We start from the raw sequence: 18,102 nt of genomic DNA on the forward strand, positions 1-18,102 counted from the left end.
TGTGAATTAAATTCATCAATGACTTGTATCTAGTTGCATGGGTTACACTGTCAGTTTACCACACTGATTTTCAAATGGTAATTTTTATTTTCTGTGAGAATTAGTGCCATATTGTCCTGCTTCATAGCCTGTTACCTCACCTTCAGCTATTTTTATATGTGCACTTTAAATTGTACATTTTACTACAGAGCTTTTACTTATAAAGCAGCATATAATATTTGCCTTTGGGACAAATTCTCTTCTGTTAGAGAAAGTAACTGCAAATGCAAATGTAATGACTATGAAAAAGATATAAGAAAATAGGGAATTCTTATGGAAAGGATGATTTGTTCCTTTAGTTTTACTTCTGATTTTTTTTTTTTTTTAAAGAATGACAAGTTATCTTTATCCGCAAATGCAGCTAAACAAAAGATTGGTAAAGTCTCCCAATACAATGAGGAAATCCAAAGGGACAGAATCACATCAACAATACTAGTTTTCAACTTAGCTAACAAAAGTGTGAAACATACAAGGAATTTGGAGATTTTTAGGGTCTCTTTGCTAAGATTAAAAAAAAAACTTACAAGCAATTGTCATTTCTTTATTATTGTTATTTTTAAAATAACACATTTCCCCCACTGTTCTCCTAAAAGATTTTTCTAGCACTGCAATCTATAAGAAGTAGTTAAATCTAGCAGTTTGCATGCAGTTAGGATGGAAGCATACTTTTTGAAGTGAAACACGTGACTCACCAGAAACACACATCTTGTCTTTTTTATGGGAGAGGTAAATACTTCCTATCAAAATTCTCCCCAATATGAGTGATTTTCCTGGTTTTTTCATTCTAAGAAAAGCAACTGAGTAAAGGTTAGCCATATTACACCAATTTGCTTTGTATTGCATCCAACCTCCCAAATGTCAACATATCGTAAATTTTGTAAAGCATTGATTGTGGGACAATAACTCTTACTCTTATTGTTTTTAAAAGGGTATTGGTGCCAGAAAAACAGAATGATTGATGGGAAACAGACATCAGGCAATAAGACACTCGTCTTTTTGCTTCAGCTACTGATATCTCTGCACGTCTGAACAGTCCTTGTAAACTGGGAACGTGAAGATCACTCAGGGTTATCGGATGTACAATGAGAGAGCCTTCACTTTGATGAACTACCTGCTCCTGGACATCTTTAACAAAAAACAAACTAGACCTGAGTCTAATAGATATGTTCTAGGATGAAAAACAAGCTGCAAGTAGTTGATGCTAACACTCAAGTATGTTAGGCTTCCACCAAAGTCATCTGTATTCCTGAGTATGCACAATATCTAAATCCTTCACACTGGTTTTGGAATCTTTTTGAAATCTCATCGTCTCTCTCTTTTTTAAGTATACAGACCTACCTACATAAACAGACGCACATATGTATATGTAAAATAGACACAGATTACAGATAAGCCACGAAGACAACAAAGAATTTAGAGATGTATTTATCAAGATTCCTGTCCATTCATGCCCTTTGGGTTACAGTGTCCTCAGTGATGCAGCCCTACCCTTTGGTGTGGGGACACTATGATGTGTGCAAAACTCAGATTTACACAGAAGAAGGGAAAGTATGGGATTACATGGCCTGTCAGCCAGAATCCACGGACATGACCAAATATCTGAAAGTGAAATTGGATCCTCCGGATATTACCTGTGGAGACCCTCCTGAGTCATTCTGTGCAATGGTAAGGCAATGTTTCAAGTAGAGTATTTCATATAAATGATTGAACTGCATACACATTCCAAAGTGGTGAGTGTGAGACTCGATTCATGCAGGTGGCAGATTTGTGTTAACAGGCTGGCTTCATTCTCAATGGAAGATGCACTACCTAGAATTACAGTTGGTGCATTGGAACTTTCTGCTTCCCAGCAAATTAAGAGTTTCACCGAGTCTATACAGTGATCTATACAGTGATACCTCTGTTCCTGAACTTAACTCTCGCCATAATCCTGGTCGAAAACCAAAATGGACGAGAATCAAATCAGATTTCTCCATAAGATCAACACCGAGCCTAACCATTGAATTTGATTTGGCTCTCATGCACATTCCATTTGCAGCAAGAATCATGGCAAGAGTGAAGTTTGTGAGCCGAGGTATATATAAAATTCAATAGAAAGTTAGAGTTCAAATCAGAAATTGGAAATAAGGTTAAGTCAAATATGGTATATTAAAGGTAAAATTCATTGACAAACCAACTTTGAAGGTTTCTTTATGCTCATATTATGAGACTGTCTCAAATTCTGTGTAGTTGAGGTTAGATCTCATGGCTTCTTTCAACAAGCAAGGGTTGTGGTTTGGAAGTTCATGGTTAGGAGACCACTGAGGAAAAAAGCAGAGGAGAGAGGAACTAAAGTTTCCAGAGATGCTTTTTTAGAAGTCTTTTTACCAACTCACATTGCCTTTTAATATCAAAGAGGCATGTATTTTAAAGAGGAATGTTGGAATGTTAAAAACATAGTCACTGAAAAATAACAATCCAGGAAGTGAAAATTCAGGTATTCTTTTTTTATTATTATAAAAAGTTACAAAATGCATTGTTCTTGGTGTGTATAAATCTTTTTCTTAGGCGAAAAGTTAAATACTATGTGAAAAAATAACAAACATTGGGATGACATAATGAATTTCCACTATGAAAATAGCTGATAATATGCCTGTAGGATATGAGTAAAGAAATTGGTGGTTAAAATGGTGTCAGTTAACATATTAAAGGATTCAGACAGTATGTACGTTTAGTTTATATGGTTGTTTTTTTATATAGGTTGTCTTTACTTGATACAAGGACAGGGATCCCATTTTTCTCCTCATAACAGATATAATCTTATGGCAGATTTTAATAGTATTCTTGATTTTATTATCTTGAACCTGGCCTGGCATTTTTAGGATAGTGAAACTATTAATCAAAGTAGCATCTGCTCACAGTCCCCAGTGAGTTAAATTAGCATAAGATCATCTTAGACCAAGTACTATAGAAAAGGTTCTGTAACAGGAAACAATTTTAAGCAATAAAGAGTGTTTTCACCTGAAAGCTAAGGGCTTGCCATTTTTCAGAAGTGCCTTTGGGGACTGGTTTGAATTATAGTCTAAACCTGATTTTGTGGAGAGTGAGAAAAAGAGCTTGGCTATTAGGTGTCACTATGACTAAAGTGCCCTGAAAGACTAAATATTTCAAAGACAGGGCCCATCTCTCTAGGAAACAGGTATGCAATTTGCAAAGAAGTTACATTTTAGAAACCACAGGCTTCCTAAGTAGTTTATTCAAACATATTAAGAAAACTATAATAAATCTGTGAAAGAACAGGGAAATTTGTTGGTTTTGTATGAGGTCTTTAATAATTTCTTACAAAAGGTCAAATTTAAGATCTTATTGCAAATCTGAAGTGAAATTGCTCTTTGGGTGATAGATTGTGCAACCTTCTGCTCTTTTTCAGAGGAAGAGTTCTGGGCCAACTTTTTGTATTATTAAGAGCACTCTAGCTCTCTATATTAGTTTACATGATACTTGTAACAATATACTACTTCTGAGATTGTTTAATAATTTAAAGCCTCTGTAAAATTGCAAATATCCTTTCTCAGGTTGGTATTTCTACTTGCACAGGCCTTTTATGATGTGTTTAGGGTCTGATTTCTATGTGCAGCTTCTCTGTTCTCAGCCTGTAGCTGAAGAATACCTGATCAGCCCTGCTCCTATCCACCACATTGAAAGGTTTGCTTGGTGGACATCTTTAGCAAGTCCCCCCCCCCTCCCGTCATCCTAAGCAGGAAAGGGTATATTACAAGATTTCCCATGCTTGGCTTTCACAGGAACATGATCTGATGTATTATACAAGCTAATCCTTCTGAGTTCATTGACTAAGTGATATTGGAGGCCAAATGAGAAAAGTGAATTTAAATGATTTTCCTCTGCTGTCCTCAAGTTCAGAAAGATATATACTTTTTATGTTCACATAAAACTCCACAGAAGACTCTCAAAAGCTGCATGTTAATATGATGCAGATATTCAGGAGCCTTGATAGATTTTAAACTTGTCATTGAGCAAAGCAGCTTTTCAAGAGAGTCTGAGGTTTGTGATAATCCTTAATTTGTATTCCTTAATACAATGCAATAATTCCTTAATACAATAATTTGAATTCCTTAATATGGATTTGGGACTATATGCATGACTATTATATGCCCAGTCACTGATAATGGCCTAATGGTGCAACACTTCTCTCTGCAGTTTAGATTTCCATAAAATTATTTAGTTTAGAGGTTCCTGACACAAAGCTGTAAAACTTTTTCAGGTTACTGTCATATCAGGCCTCTTTATGTTCCCAAGGTCTAATAGGGATCCACCAAGTCACTTGTGTTATGATTTGAATGTTCTCTCCTCCTTTACTCTGGTGTCCAAACCTGCTCCCTCTGAGTCATTATGGCCTATTACATCAGGGTAGCTGCCAGATAAGCACAATCACTGTTTGGCCCCTACATGTAAATGTGGGCTGCAAAATGGTTTCACTTGCTCAGCTAGTGACACCCTTATTTAGCTATGGCTCTATTAGTTCTGAGCTCCAAGAGGAATTTGACTGTAGAAATGTCCTATAATTCTCACAGCCAGTTTATTTAATATGAAGTTGAAGTTCATTGGCATTGAATTATGAGTCCATGTTGCTCCTTTTGCATTTGCTCTATCATTGTTTGCCAGGGACTGTCCAGGAATGTTGCACTCATTTTAATCTAAAGTGAAAATTTAGAGAAAATGAGCATATGATTCCTTTTAATAATAGATCTCTGCTTATTAACCTAGTTGACATATTTAATAAATCTTCAGTTTCATGTATTTTAAAATAGGTGCATTTTAAAATATTTGTATTTTAATTATACAAGCATTTATAAACAGTCATTTTCTGGGAGAACGCTGCCGTTTCTAATTATGATAGTACAAAAGAGAAATGTTTATGTACATGAGTTACATGTTTTGTAAACTATACATTTGCTTTTATATTTATTGTATTCCTTTTAAATTGAAAGAGATTTAAGAAAAAAATCTGTTTTTGTCACGAGAAAGGAGTTTGGAAAATAGAGGAGAACTAATCACTTTTGTTGTTTGGGTTGGGTTAGAATATTTGTGGCGACCCAGTGCTTTCAGCCACATTACAAGCTCAGGTAGCACAGCTTTGTCAGAAAACACAGGTCTAGTGACAATAATTTGTTTCAATTTGCATAAAGAGCAAATAGAATGATCTGAACCTGTGTGTAAAGCTGAAGTGACAAGACAAAGCTATGACTTGTTCATTGTGTTTAGACAAACTTAGCTGTCATCTTTCCACGCAAAACCCCAGTGGCTTAAAAATGGCAAAATTATCTGCAATTATCTTCAGCCTGAAGCTAATTTTCTGGATAAGTTAAATAGAAGCTTTGAAAAGGAGCCTACAGACGGGAGAAATCGTGTGCGTTTGTACAATTTACGGTGCAGAAGTGCTGATGACTGTGGAAATGGGAGCCCTTGAGTGCTGCCATGGATTTCAGAGCCAATCAAAACTAAATTAGGAAACAAAGATTATTAAAAAGTCTTCTGTGCATGTAATTTTGCCATAATATTATGAGGTGGACATTAAATGTTTCCCTTGGAGACTTTCAGCATCATTAATGCAGCATGCCTTTAATTACAAAGAGACTCATATTACTAAAAAATGGTGAAAATAAAGTACTCCAAGGTGTAGTTAGCAATACTCTCATTATATTTACTGAAATAATTATAAGAAAGGGTATAATTTTTCTAAATAAAGTGTCAGAATTTGAAATGAAAATGGATTTTCTATAGAAAATTTACTAATGTGTACTGTGCTCTTGATAGGCATTTATTCAAGTACCTTAACAGGTCTATTAATGTTCATTCCATATTGGGCTATTTCTAGATAGAGTTCTATTAAGGAAAAAGTCTTTAATTACTGCAAGCATAAAATAGAGCATATTTTATTATACTCAAATGAAATTTACAAAGGTACTAGAAAGCCTTTATGTTTTACATTTTTAGAGGAATCTATGGGTTGAATGGGTGGTATTGCGTGGTCTCAAGGGTTCCCATAATATAAATTTAGGATGTAACATCATTTCATGTTGCTATCTGGTGGCTATTGAGTGACCTTTGAGAAATGAATTTGACAACTGATTATGGTTTCAATGACAAGAGATTAGTATCAGTTCTTCCAAAAAGTAGAAGTTATATTGACTTACATAATAATTTAATCATCTTAAAAATACACTCTGTTCATATGAAACATAATTTAATAAGTGAATGAAGTCTTAATAACAGTTACATCTTTCATTTGAACTGGTTTATCCCTTAAATATGCCAAGATGAAATTTTAAAAAATCTTTGGTTCTTTCAATATTAGCACTTTGCTGTTAGCTCATTATTTAGACATTTCTTAGAAAAGTTTAATTCATGTTTGTAATGTATTAAGTTCCATAGAGATCAGTCATTCTGATTTATCACTATATGAAGTAAATTGTTATTAGGAAACCTGCAATAGCTCCTTATTATCTATTACATCAAATCTAAAGTACACTATCTGCTGTTAAAATCTGGGTACATACAAACTTACCTCCCAAAACTTTCCATTGAACCCTATGAAGTCTTTAGAGGACTTAAGACTAATAATCTCATTGGAGGGAACTGCTTGAGGGGGGCTAAGGCTGCATTGGCTTACTATGCAAAGCTTATGGGGATGATCATGAGCGGAAGCTAACAAAGATTATGGCAGAGGTACAAAAGCTAAAGCTATTGCCTGCCATTTATTGTCCCCAGAGAGTACTCTGTATATGTACAAACACCCTTGTTTTAGTTGGGCTAATGTTTCACAGGTATTACTGCAGTCTACCATGTACAGAGGAAAGTGAACAATGCACACAGCATGTGCAAAATCTAGTGGTGTTTTTGAAAATTTTGTTTTAAACAGAATGAAACCAAACAAAATAAAAATAGAATAAAGTTAATTAAAATAAAATATTGAGAGTGATACAGAATTTCAAAACAGGATAACAGGAAATCAAACATGGCTGCCATAGTTCCTCTTGTTATCTTCAGAATTGCTGCCTATAACATCAGACATAATAAAAGCAAACAAAACAGAACAGAATAAAACCAATCAAAACAGAACATTGATTAAAACAAAACAATAAAACAGATCAAAACAAAACAATGAGAACAATATTTGATTTCAAAAACAAGACAGTAAGAAATCCCCCATATTTGCTATATTGCATGTTATTGTCCTCTTAATAAATGCTCATAGTACCAGCTTTAGGCCTGTAAAGTCAATCAAATAATACAGGCATTAAGTTGTTTTTTACTTCAATTGCTGTCAACTCAGCCTGTGTTCCTCTGAATTAGCTAGTTGCTTATAAGGCAAGGATGGGGAGTATTCTTGTCTCCCAACCTGCACACCAGGTGGCTCATGGGAAGGGCAAATTGGCTTCTTGGTTACTCTTCCCAGGCCCCATATGACTTGTACTGGCGCATGGGAAAGGAATACTGGTTTCTTATCACTCTTCCTGTGCCACACATGGCTTGTGCCAGCTCATGGTAAGCAAACCTAGTGGTACTTGTGAGAAGCAATGTCAAAAACCATGTGATCATTGCTACCAAAAGAAGTAAGACTCCTTAACAAAATTAACACGAATTAGCTAGAATAACTCTCAGAATTTGAAGGTAAAACATTGTTTTCCACCATTTTAAAGGACCACTTGAAAATACTATTCACTAGCTAAATTCCTAACATTAAATGGTGTCAGAAAAGAAGAGGAAAACATGCTAAGTGGAGCAGATGGATTCCTGCAGAATTTAAATCAGTTTGATGGCCTGCTTAATGGTAAAAATAATTTCTTATATCTGGCAGAATAGAGGGGGAATAAAAAAATCAGGAAACTTGACAAGCTTTAAACACACACATGCCCCTTTATTTAGGAAATACAGGAGTATGTGAGTATAATAAGTCAGGTCTCATATACATGGAATCCCCAATCCATACCAAGGTTAAAGAAACATTTAACTGAATGAAAAATGACAGAATTTTAAAGGTGAACTACAAGACTTCAAGTAATGGATGTTTTGTGGTTAGACCTGTTTGAGTTATTTCTTTCTATCCTGTAAGAAATAATCTTATCTCCTTTTAATTCAGAAGAGCATCACTTGAAAAGTGTGAAAAGCAATGTCCTAAAATACTGTAAGTTTTTAGGGCATATTCTCTCTCTGTCTCTCTGTCTCTCTGTCTGTCTCTGTCCCTGTCTCTCTCTCTCTCTCTCTCTCTCTCTCTCTCTCTCTCTCTCTCTCTCTCTCCTGAAATCTTCATCCTCTGATTTTTGAGGACTAGTGTCATACAAGAAGCCCTTCACCTCACACTACCACCTGTCTTTACCAGGACAAAGAGAAATCATTCCTGTCCTTAGGAGTAGTCTACGCCCCTCTCCACTCACCCTTATCCCAAATGTTCTTCCAGATCTAACTTGTTAGTTTCTATCTACACCTTCCAATATCAACTGACATCATTCTTGTGATCAATTACCTACTTCTGGTTGTATCTGTTTATTTGTCTGTCTACTTACTTATCCATCTAAGTATATATATGTCCTGTTTGTAAGCTTAATTATACTCCACCATTTAATATCTTAATATATCTTATTTTGTATGCCCATATATACATTTGTTTCATCTTTATTATTATTCTTTAATGAGATTATGATTTATACGAGATATGTATAAGAATTGTACCATACTTGTTGACAAATAGTGTGAATTCAGCAGAGAGTGTATTTTACTACTTTTATATTTCATAGTGTTTTCTACCATCCTTCGCAACAAATAAGTAATAACACAGTTGTAGGTTATTAATTATGCAATCGATTTCTTAAAGTGTTTAGTTACCATAAAATTTTTTATTTCTTGAGAAATCCAACCTTAAATCTGATGTTTGATTTTCCTTTGTAAATTAAGAAGCAACTACAAAAATTTACTGAATGCATTTGAGCAGCTCATGAACATAGTCTCAAAAAAAGAGACAGAAGTGAAATTTTGTCTGAGCTTTAGTATTGAAAGTATGTACCCCTCTATGTGGACTATGTATATGAGAATTTTTCCATTTTAAATTGAATTCTTTTAAAAATTTTTGAAAAAGTAATTCTTGATTATTGTATATAATTTGGAAGAGATAAGAAAAAAGCACGTAACATTGAGATTATTTTACAATATTCCTTATATTTCTCATCAAATATAACATATTTTGTTTCAAATTTGGGTTATATAGTATATATAGCTCTTCAGCCTTTGTTTCTCTACTTTGAACTTAAGTCACATAGTTTTCACTTACTATTTTCTGCATCTATTTGTCAGTTTTCAAAAGTATAATTTTTTATACCTGTAAATATTTAACAATGTGAATTTGCAATATTTATTTGTCTTCGCACTTGGACAACTTGATGTTGTTCCTATATTTTTTGCAATTGCTCAGTGCTCAGATGAACACATGTAAGAAGAGTGCTCTTTAAACAGAACCTTCTTCCACACGCTGGATGACATGTGTTTAGAAATCTGAGCTCCGTGTGTTGTATTGAGTTGATAATAAAGGGAGGGTTAAATTCCTCTTTGCTCAGGAATGAGATCGCCGTGGAATGGAACAGACTTCATGTCAGTCATAAGGAAAAAGATTTTGTGGAAGTTAGGCACATCCTTCTACCTGGGTCTTGTTCTCCTTTGTCTAGACTTGAAAGTCACTCTGAAAGGAAGAAACTTTGAAGTAAAAAATCAGGAGATCTCTTTGAAAACGGAAAGCTTACAAACAATAAATGATCCCTTGTGAACTATACTTGCCTTTAAAACTTCCTTAGATTTAGATTGACCATAATAAATAAGTTTCATATTGAATCTCAATAAACACACTTGTACTCACACAATCAGAACAGAAGCTTTGCAAAACAGTGGTTACCTTTTGTATATGTTTTGCTTTCTGGTATTTTTTTCTTCCTTTATGTTCCTTTATGTAACAAGTGATTGAAACTTGTGTACTTATTCATAAGTTGTCTGTAACATTATTTTGAAATTTACATAAATGAGGAAATACTATACATATCATTATATACAATTTTTTGTTAGCTTAATGTTGTATTCTTGAAATGTAATCTTGTATAATATTCAGTCATATGGATATAGGTTTTTTTTTTAAGTTGTTTGTTTACAGACATTTTATGCTCTATTACCTTGAGGTTCATGACCAGTATTGTCAAATTGTCAAATTGTCAAATTGTCAAGTGAGTGGGTTGTAGATTTAGCCCAGTGTCCTAAGTGCCTGCCTGGCAAGCGCAGTTTGATCCCCAGTACAAAAAAAAAAAAAAAATTGTGTGCCATATTTGCTTACTGAGGTTAACATTTCTCTAACATTTAAATGTCTTTATTTCTAAGTGTAGTAGTTTTATTCCTTTATTTGGACCCTTTTTTCTAATGTTTCTACAGAAATCATCTTATATGTATATAGATACATACCCACAGTTAATTATATGTATATATGCATGAATTTGAGCTTTTTAAAAGTTGCATTTTTGTTAGTTTAATCAATTTGAAATAAAATATCTTTTTTGCCATAAAAAAGAGCATACTTCAGAGGTTTTCTCACATCTCTCCTTTTGTGGAAATGTTATGCTTTCCTCCATTGTGCTTTGGTGGAAGGAGGTCATAGTCTCAGGGTGAGAAGAGATTTCTGTGAGAGGTTACTTTCTCCATCTTTTGTTCTCAGTGTAAGAATTTTGCAAACTTGTGTTTGACCCTTAAGCAGAGGATCTGTTTTCATTTTGAATCAGTGCTTTTGGAAACACACATTGAAATGCATTCTCTGTATGAAGCTGCTGGTGTGAAATCTGTTTCACTTTTTAATTCCCCAGACCAATGAGTAGCATGTCTTGATTTTTCATGTGTCATTTTTAAATTTCAGAATTTCATTTCTTACTATACGACCAAATGATAAAAGTTGTTTCACAAGCACAATATTGGAAGAAAAGTTACTGACATTGGCAGGTTGTAGGCTCCTTCTCATCTTTTTGGGAATAGATAGATTCAAATAGTATCTGTTTAGATTCAAATAGTATCTGTTCCATGAAAATTAGAGATGTGAGCTGAGGAAGAAACCAGAATTGTTTTTCACTCTTTGACCTACTTTGAAGCTGAGTTCTAAAATATTAAATGCAGAACAGAACTGGGTATTGCTCCAGTCCAGAGAAGTAGCCCTTTTGTTCAGAAGCTGGATGTCCACTGAGAGGTCTGGCTACTGACTGTACCACCAGTTTATGTCTGTACGATGATTTTTTTTCCCCATCACATATAACCTTTTGTTTATTTTTTGTTGATCCTTTTCATCCTTGAAAATGATAAAATGAAAAAATCAAATATACTTCCAAACAACTTCCAAAGTATGATCTAAAAAGCAATCTTGTGTTTCAGGATTTTGTTATGGTCCCGCTATATTGATTTGTCTGAGGGATGAATTTATCAGTTGGTAGAAAGTATTGCACAAAGAATATGAAACTTGCTTAGGAGTTGGAAGACTGTTCTAGTGAAAAGATTCTATATTTCAGAGAAAGATATTTTAGTGTGTGCATAGATACAAAAGAGATGAATGTGGGTTATATAAAACTAAAAATTGTCTGCCAAATATAGTGAGCTGATACTTGTAGGTCACTTATAGATGGTATTTAGACCAGTTCCCCAATTTATTTGCAAGTGACACTAAAAATTTACAGATTTCTTTGTGGCTATAGTAGCTATATATCAATTGTGAACGATTTGAAGTCTCTCATATGAGAGAAGAATGCAAACTAGGTGGTCTGTACAAGTCACAGAAGATGACATGTGTTTGACACAGGGAAAATGAGCTGGTGGCCAATATGCTAATCAAAGGTTGATTGCATATGGCAAGACCAATACATATGGATTTTTATTTCAAAGTTTGGAATGACTAATTCTATATGAATATTAGGGCACATTCTCATCAATATGTCTGCAATCAGGCTTAGACTAGTGTTCTGTCTAGTCATCGTGGTGATCGTGTGATGATTATAGTAGAACTTACAACATTTTTTGAAATGAAGTTGTATTATATGTTTACAAATAGTATCTACAGTTATTTTTCTGGAGAACTTACATAGTGCCATGAACCATATTAGGTGTTGGCCAATGTTGGTTCTTGTAATCTTCAATTTTATCATTATTTTTATTTGCCAGGTAAAGCAACTGAGGCATGAGGTAAAGAAATTTTCCCAACTATTGGAAGCAGGATGCATCCAGAAGCTTTTGGCCCATGTCTCACTCTTAATCTGTTCTATATATTAGTAGCATGTGTGATAAAACCACAGTGAGCGCCTTTTAAAAATCATATTTATGATTTGGACTATGAGATGCAACACTATGTTCTTACTACTTAAAAAGCTTTTCATCTGAAATAACCTCAGAAAATTAGATTCTGTAAATAGAGTGCATGGAGTGCTGGAAATGCACGGTATGTAATGAGTGTCTTCATTCAGGGATTCAAGAGCCAGTCAACAGCATTTGTTTCCATTCTTGCTTTCTTTTCCATTAATGTGTTTATATAAATGAAAACAAGTTGTTAGAAATCATACAGAGCAGAGTACAAATCACCATCTCAAACCAGAATAAGTTAGCAACTGTTGACTAGTTATAAAATCATATTCTTGTGGGTGAGGTGTTGAGAAAAGTAGTTAACGTGATGCTTTTTGTTGTTTGTGTTTTACAGTGTCAATAACAACTGTTATCATGTATCCAGATGCCTATACGGTGTCTCTACTTGGATGTCTAGAAGGCATTTTTCAATGTAATATATTCATTATAGAACTCTTGATTTCTTCTCGAATAGACTGCTTCTAGTGTTTCCTATATCTGTAAATGACAACTTATGTTTAACGATTTAGCAGTTTAAGACAAAACAACCTAGCATGCCTTCTATAGTCCTTTGTATCCCTTATAGCATAGCAACAAGTCTACTAACAAGCTTTCAAAATATATGACAAATTCAGCCATTTCTTACCTTTTCCACAGGTGACAGTCTGGTCCCATTCAATTCTTCTCTAGTCTGTACCCTACAGTATTTTAATCAATTTCCATGCTTTACATTCTTATATGTTATCAAAACCACATACCCTTCAAAATATTATATAATATGTAATATAAAACATAATTTCATATATGTATCTATAGGTTCTGTATCTATAGATCAAACTAAAGCTGGATAAAAAATACTAAAGGAAATTGTGTCTGTACTGAATTGCATAAACTATTTTTCTTTGTCATTTCATAAACAATACAGTGTAACAACTATTTATGTAGCATCTACACTGTATTAGTTTTTATTAGAAATGTAACTTAAAGTATGAAGGAGGACACGTATAGAGTAGGTACTAATATTGGGTTATTTCATATAAGAATGTGTGGATTTTGTTTGGTGCAGAGGAACTAATCCCTCATTGATACAGAGGGATGATTATCATTTTAATAATCTGGGTCAGTCAGGTCCTTCTCTTGTTCAGTCTTTTCCTGAAAGTTTGTGCCCATCTAAAATTAAATTCACATCTGCACTATTGCCTGACAAGTCCTGTTTAGTCTCTGTATCCAGCTCTGACTTTCGCTCTGACTGTTCTCACTTGCTTGGTTCTCTCTGGCTGTGCCTTCTTAATGTTCCTCATGATGATCAGTTTGTGCCTGGAACATTGCTTGGGTATGCACTCTCAATGTCTTTTATAGACTTTTACTGAGGTCTCTCAGGGAGAAACTTTCTTAAGGGGGCCTATCTGGCCACCCTATCTAAAATTCAGCCCCTCCACATCATTTATCCATCTGTAACCTTGTTTGACTGTTTTCACTGTACTTATTGCATGGATAATATAAAAACACTTAATAACTAGACAAAACAAACATTGGTCAATCATAAGAGATGTCACTGCTAACCTTTTGACTGGACATTGATCCAGTTATAATTATCTGCTATTTTTTATCTTATGTATTTGCTCATTTAATATATTTAATATATTTTTCTCTCCAGAATATAAATTTCAAAGGAGACATATATCTCATTTTTGCCTTATAGCCTAATAAATACTTGTGGAATGAAAAAATTAACTCTTAAAACAGAGTTTTGTTAATTTCACCATATCATTAATATCTAAGACGATGTTTACATCCACACATGGTTTTTGGGCTGCACTGACCATGCTGGAAGTCCTTAATCTTAAAGGTCCTTAGCCCTGAAGAAAATCATAAGCCTTTTCTTAATTAGAAGTTTAAAGTACATAAATAATAAGTCATGTAAAAACACCATTTGGAATTAACAGGGGTAACATATATTGTTTTTATTAATTTTTTTTAAAAGACATTATGTACGGAATTGAATGTCTTGCTGATCATTTCTCACCTTCTGCCAGAGGAAAACAGTAACTTGAACTTTGTGTTTTTATCTAGTTCATATGTACTTTATAACCAAGCTTATGAATTTTCATTCAACATTATTTTTGTAAGTTATCCATTTGTTCTGCATAATGTAGTTCATTCATATTAAAATGGTACACACACATAGATAAAAAAAATTGTATAAATATATTACTCATTAGTGGGAATTTGGAAAGTTTCCTTGTTGTTGTCTTGCAACTACAAATCACTTGTACCAACTTCTAGTGAGTATGAGCAAGAGTCTCCCCACCTACACCAGGAAATGCACCTCAGAGCCAGTCGGCTGGGTTGTAGACTACAAGCATTTTTATTAAATGTGACTACATGATATTCATTCCTACCAAAAGGCTACAAGGGCTCTCCTCTAGGATTTTGTTTTGTCTTGTTCACTGATATGCTTCCTCTTATGGTGCAATTAAATATACTTAAGATACTGTGTTTCTTTTATTTCCTTAGTTGTAAGGACACTCATAGATTTTACAATCTACTCATGATTTTTGATAAAACTAGTTGTACCATGGATCTTAATCTCTCATCTTTAATTATTTAATAGTATGTTGCTTGAAAGTTGTATGTGCATTGTTCATAAATATTCATAATAATAAATCAATAGGGAAAAAATGAAATTTGAAGTAAATATCCACCTTGACTCTATGAAAACTTCTTTAACTAAGTCTTTGTACAGTGGCAACAAATGTTCAGGGTAGCACCCTGGACTTAGCCACCTTATTAGAAAGGTGTGTTCTGACCTGTACAGCTTACAACAAAATCATAGTTGTATAGTTAATGTTAATGGTCACCATACATCATTTTTCCAAAGTCACTGTCTTCATTACTGGACTATAAAAGTAGTCTTATAGTGATTTTTAACTGGAAGTCTCCTTGTTTGCTTTGCAAGATGATATATAAGTATTGCCTCATCCATCACTGGAATGACTTGTCTCATAGATGAAAACCTGAGGGTGGTGAGTAAACTGTAATAAATTTGGACAGTGAGGGTAGGATTCTTTTCCAGTTAAAACCACAGCTTGGAAGTCTCTGTTTAGATTGACAAGAGGTAGATCAGCACATAAATTGTATATATTTTTATTTGCTGGGTGGGGGGGGACTGGCATTATTGCCCTCCTTCGGAGAACTCAATTTCCCATTCTAGAGAGGAAGTTTTTTGATTCCTCTTAAATTTTTAAAACTTAGAGTCAGGTATTCAGAAATATAATATCTAATGCAAAGGCTATGCCCTTAAAGATATTTTATTTGGATTCAAATACATATGAAATACAAGTTAAAAATTAATTATGTCATTTCACCTTGCTCTGAGGAATAAGACAGTAATGTACTTAACATAGTGCCTGGCATAGAATAAATGCTCAATAAATATTCATTACCTTTATCATTGTGCTGATTATTTGTATTGCAAAAAGATTGTACTTACTTTATTCTTGGTTTCTGCTTTAAAGAAACTTTCTGAATGTTTTCCTATTATCTCCCCTTTCTGTAAACTGTCTGGCTCTCTCTGATGTTACTATTGGTATCCAAAAGCTAGCAGCTTATAAAATTCAAGTTTCAAGGCAGGTATTTAAAACCAAAATAATTTCAGAACTGTGTTTTTAAAATGAAATATTCTCTAAGTATCACTGTCTTAAAATTATCATTCATGGATGGATGCAATGGCATTTGCACTGAGATTATAATGGTTTGTAATGTATTAAGATGCACTAGACATCCATAAAAACAATATAATAACTATTTATGAAAAAGTTAAAATAAATAACGGTGCAAAAAACAAAAGCTCATTTTATTAGTAGCATATTGCAATGAATTCAATGTTTTGGCTTTTATGAAGGTTTAGCAAGTGGGAAAAATTCCCACATGGGAAATAGAATTTCCCATGCTATCCTCTTTCTCAAAAGCATCCAGAGATCGCTATAATACTCATGCTCAACAAAACATGGTTAGACAAAACCCTAGCTCCAAAGTTACTACTTATGACTATTGCATTTTAGAAATTCATGTTATTCACACATAGTGGGGCTTTTGTACAGACACCAAGAAGTAGCATTCTCAAGGTGTCTGTGAGTTTGGAAACTGTACTGTTTGCTTCTAATTAACGTAGTCTTGTATGATGGCATGAAAAGAGAGATCCAGGTAGATCTCAGCTACCACATACAGCATACCATGCTGTCTTGTATTAAGCCCAATCTGCCCTATTTTCCTCGCAGTCCTATGCATTCTGCAGATGTCCCAGCTATAAATTTTTGTTTGTGCAGGACTCACAGTACATTCTGGAGTGAGTATCTCAGAGAAAAGGCTCTCTTGCAAGCCACACAGAAATATTACTTACATTTCAATGAGTGATAAAAATAACAAATGTCAGTGATTTAACTTGCTGAGCACCTACTGTGGGTAATGTCCTGAGTTAGAGATACAGAGACGTATAAACAGACACATTTCCTAAGCTCTTAGCACTCACCAGGAGAGCAGGGAGAAGCACATTCAACAAGCACACCAATAAGTGCTACTGTGGTAACTTATTTTGCTTTTGAGGTTTTTTTTTTCTTTTTTGTTGTTGTACCAGGAATTCAACTCATGACTTCATACTTGTCAGGCAGGCAGGCACTGTGCCACTGAGCAATATCCCCAACCCTCAATGGTAAATATTTTTAATAAGAAATTTATGTTCCTATAAGTACATAATCAGAATGTTGGTGATGTTAGAAACTTGAAGGCCATTTATCTTGAAAGATGTCTGAATATTGTCAACTGCTAGCTTTGCTCAGTGATGTTTTTGATTTTGCATCTGTATTCATAAAGCTATTAATTAAGATGTGCAGCTTTATAATAGAAATTCCTATAGTAAAATAGCTTTGCTATTGTAAGAGTGGAAATCTAGCCAACTAATACCTTTACCCTCATGAATTATGCTTTTAAGACAATTTAAAAGCAAAGTTCCTTTTCAGTGCAACTGCTCTGTGGTAGGTAACAAGATACTCATCACTTTACTTTGTAATTACCAGTTTTTGGTCTGCCTCTAATAGCCAGTCATAATCTCTTTAAGGATAGGAGCAAAGCCTTGCTCTCTGTTGCATCCTCTACCAATAACAATGCTGTGTAGTACATTGGAGGGCTTTAAAATCCCACTATGAAATGAAGAATTCTTTCACCAGCCCACTTTTCTAAATCTCTGCTCTGTACTCTTTATTTTTATTGTGTTTTTCTGCTACTTTTTCTTTTCTTTCTAATGTTTTTGCCATCATTTACAATATCTAAGTATCTTCTTGTAGAATCTGTCAGAGGGTAACTCTTGGGGCTATTTTGTGAAAATATACTGTCATTTTCATATGGCTTGTGTGTCCTTTAAGGGTTCATGTGTGAAGACTTTGGTCCCCAGCATGGCAGTACTGGAAGATGGTATGAACTTAAATTGTGGTGTCTTGTGGACAACATTTAGGTTACTGGGGGCTTGGCCTTAAAAGCAATTAACACTTTTCTCATGGGATCTGGTTACTTCTTGCAAGAGGGTCATTGGAAAAGAAGCAAAGCTGGCTGTACACGTCTTTCTGCTTCCTGATTAAGACATAACTGTTTGGTCTCACTTGAACTCCT

At 34.2% G+C, this 18,102-nt stretch overlaps 1 protein-coding gene across 9 annotated transcripts in view; it reads left to right on the forward strand.

Moving 5' to 3' along the window:
• Nucleotides 1-18,102, forward strand: part of Ntng1 (netrin G1) — a 315,523-nt gene that overhangs the window by 6,372 nt on the left and 291,049 nt on the right. For all 9 annotated transcript variants that reach the window (XM_063255137.1, XM_063255158.1, XM_063255167.1 and 6 more), the window contains exon 2: nt 968-1,704. In XM_063255137.1, the coding sequence (XP_063111207.1) occupies nt 1,459-1,704 (246 nt within the window). In that variant the 5' untranslated portion in view covers nt 968-1,458. The remainder of the gene's footprint in view (nt 1-967; nt 1,705-18,102) is intronic.

The sequence above is a fragment of the Cavia porcellus genome, unplaced genomic scaffold (genome assembly GCF_034190915.1).
Source record: "Cavia porcellus strain 051 isolate PalLab524CR breed Dunkin Hartley unplaced genomic scaffold, mCavPor4.1 scaffold_1, whole genome shotgun sequence".
Lineage (NCBI taxonomy): Eukaryota > Metazoa > Chordata > Mammalia > Rodentia > Caviidae > Cavia > Cavia porcellus.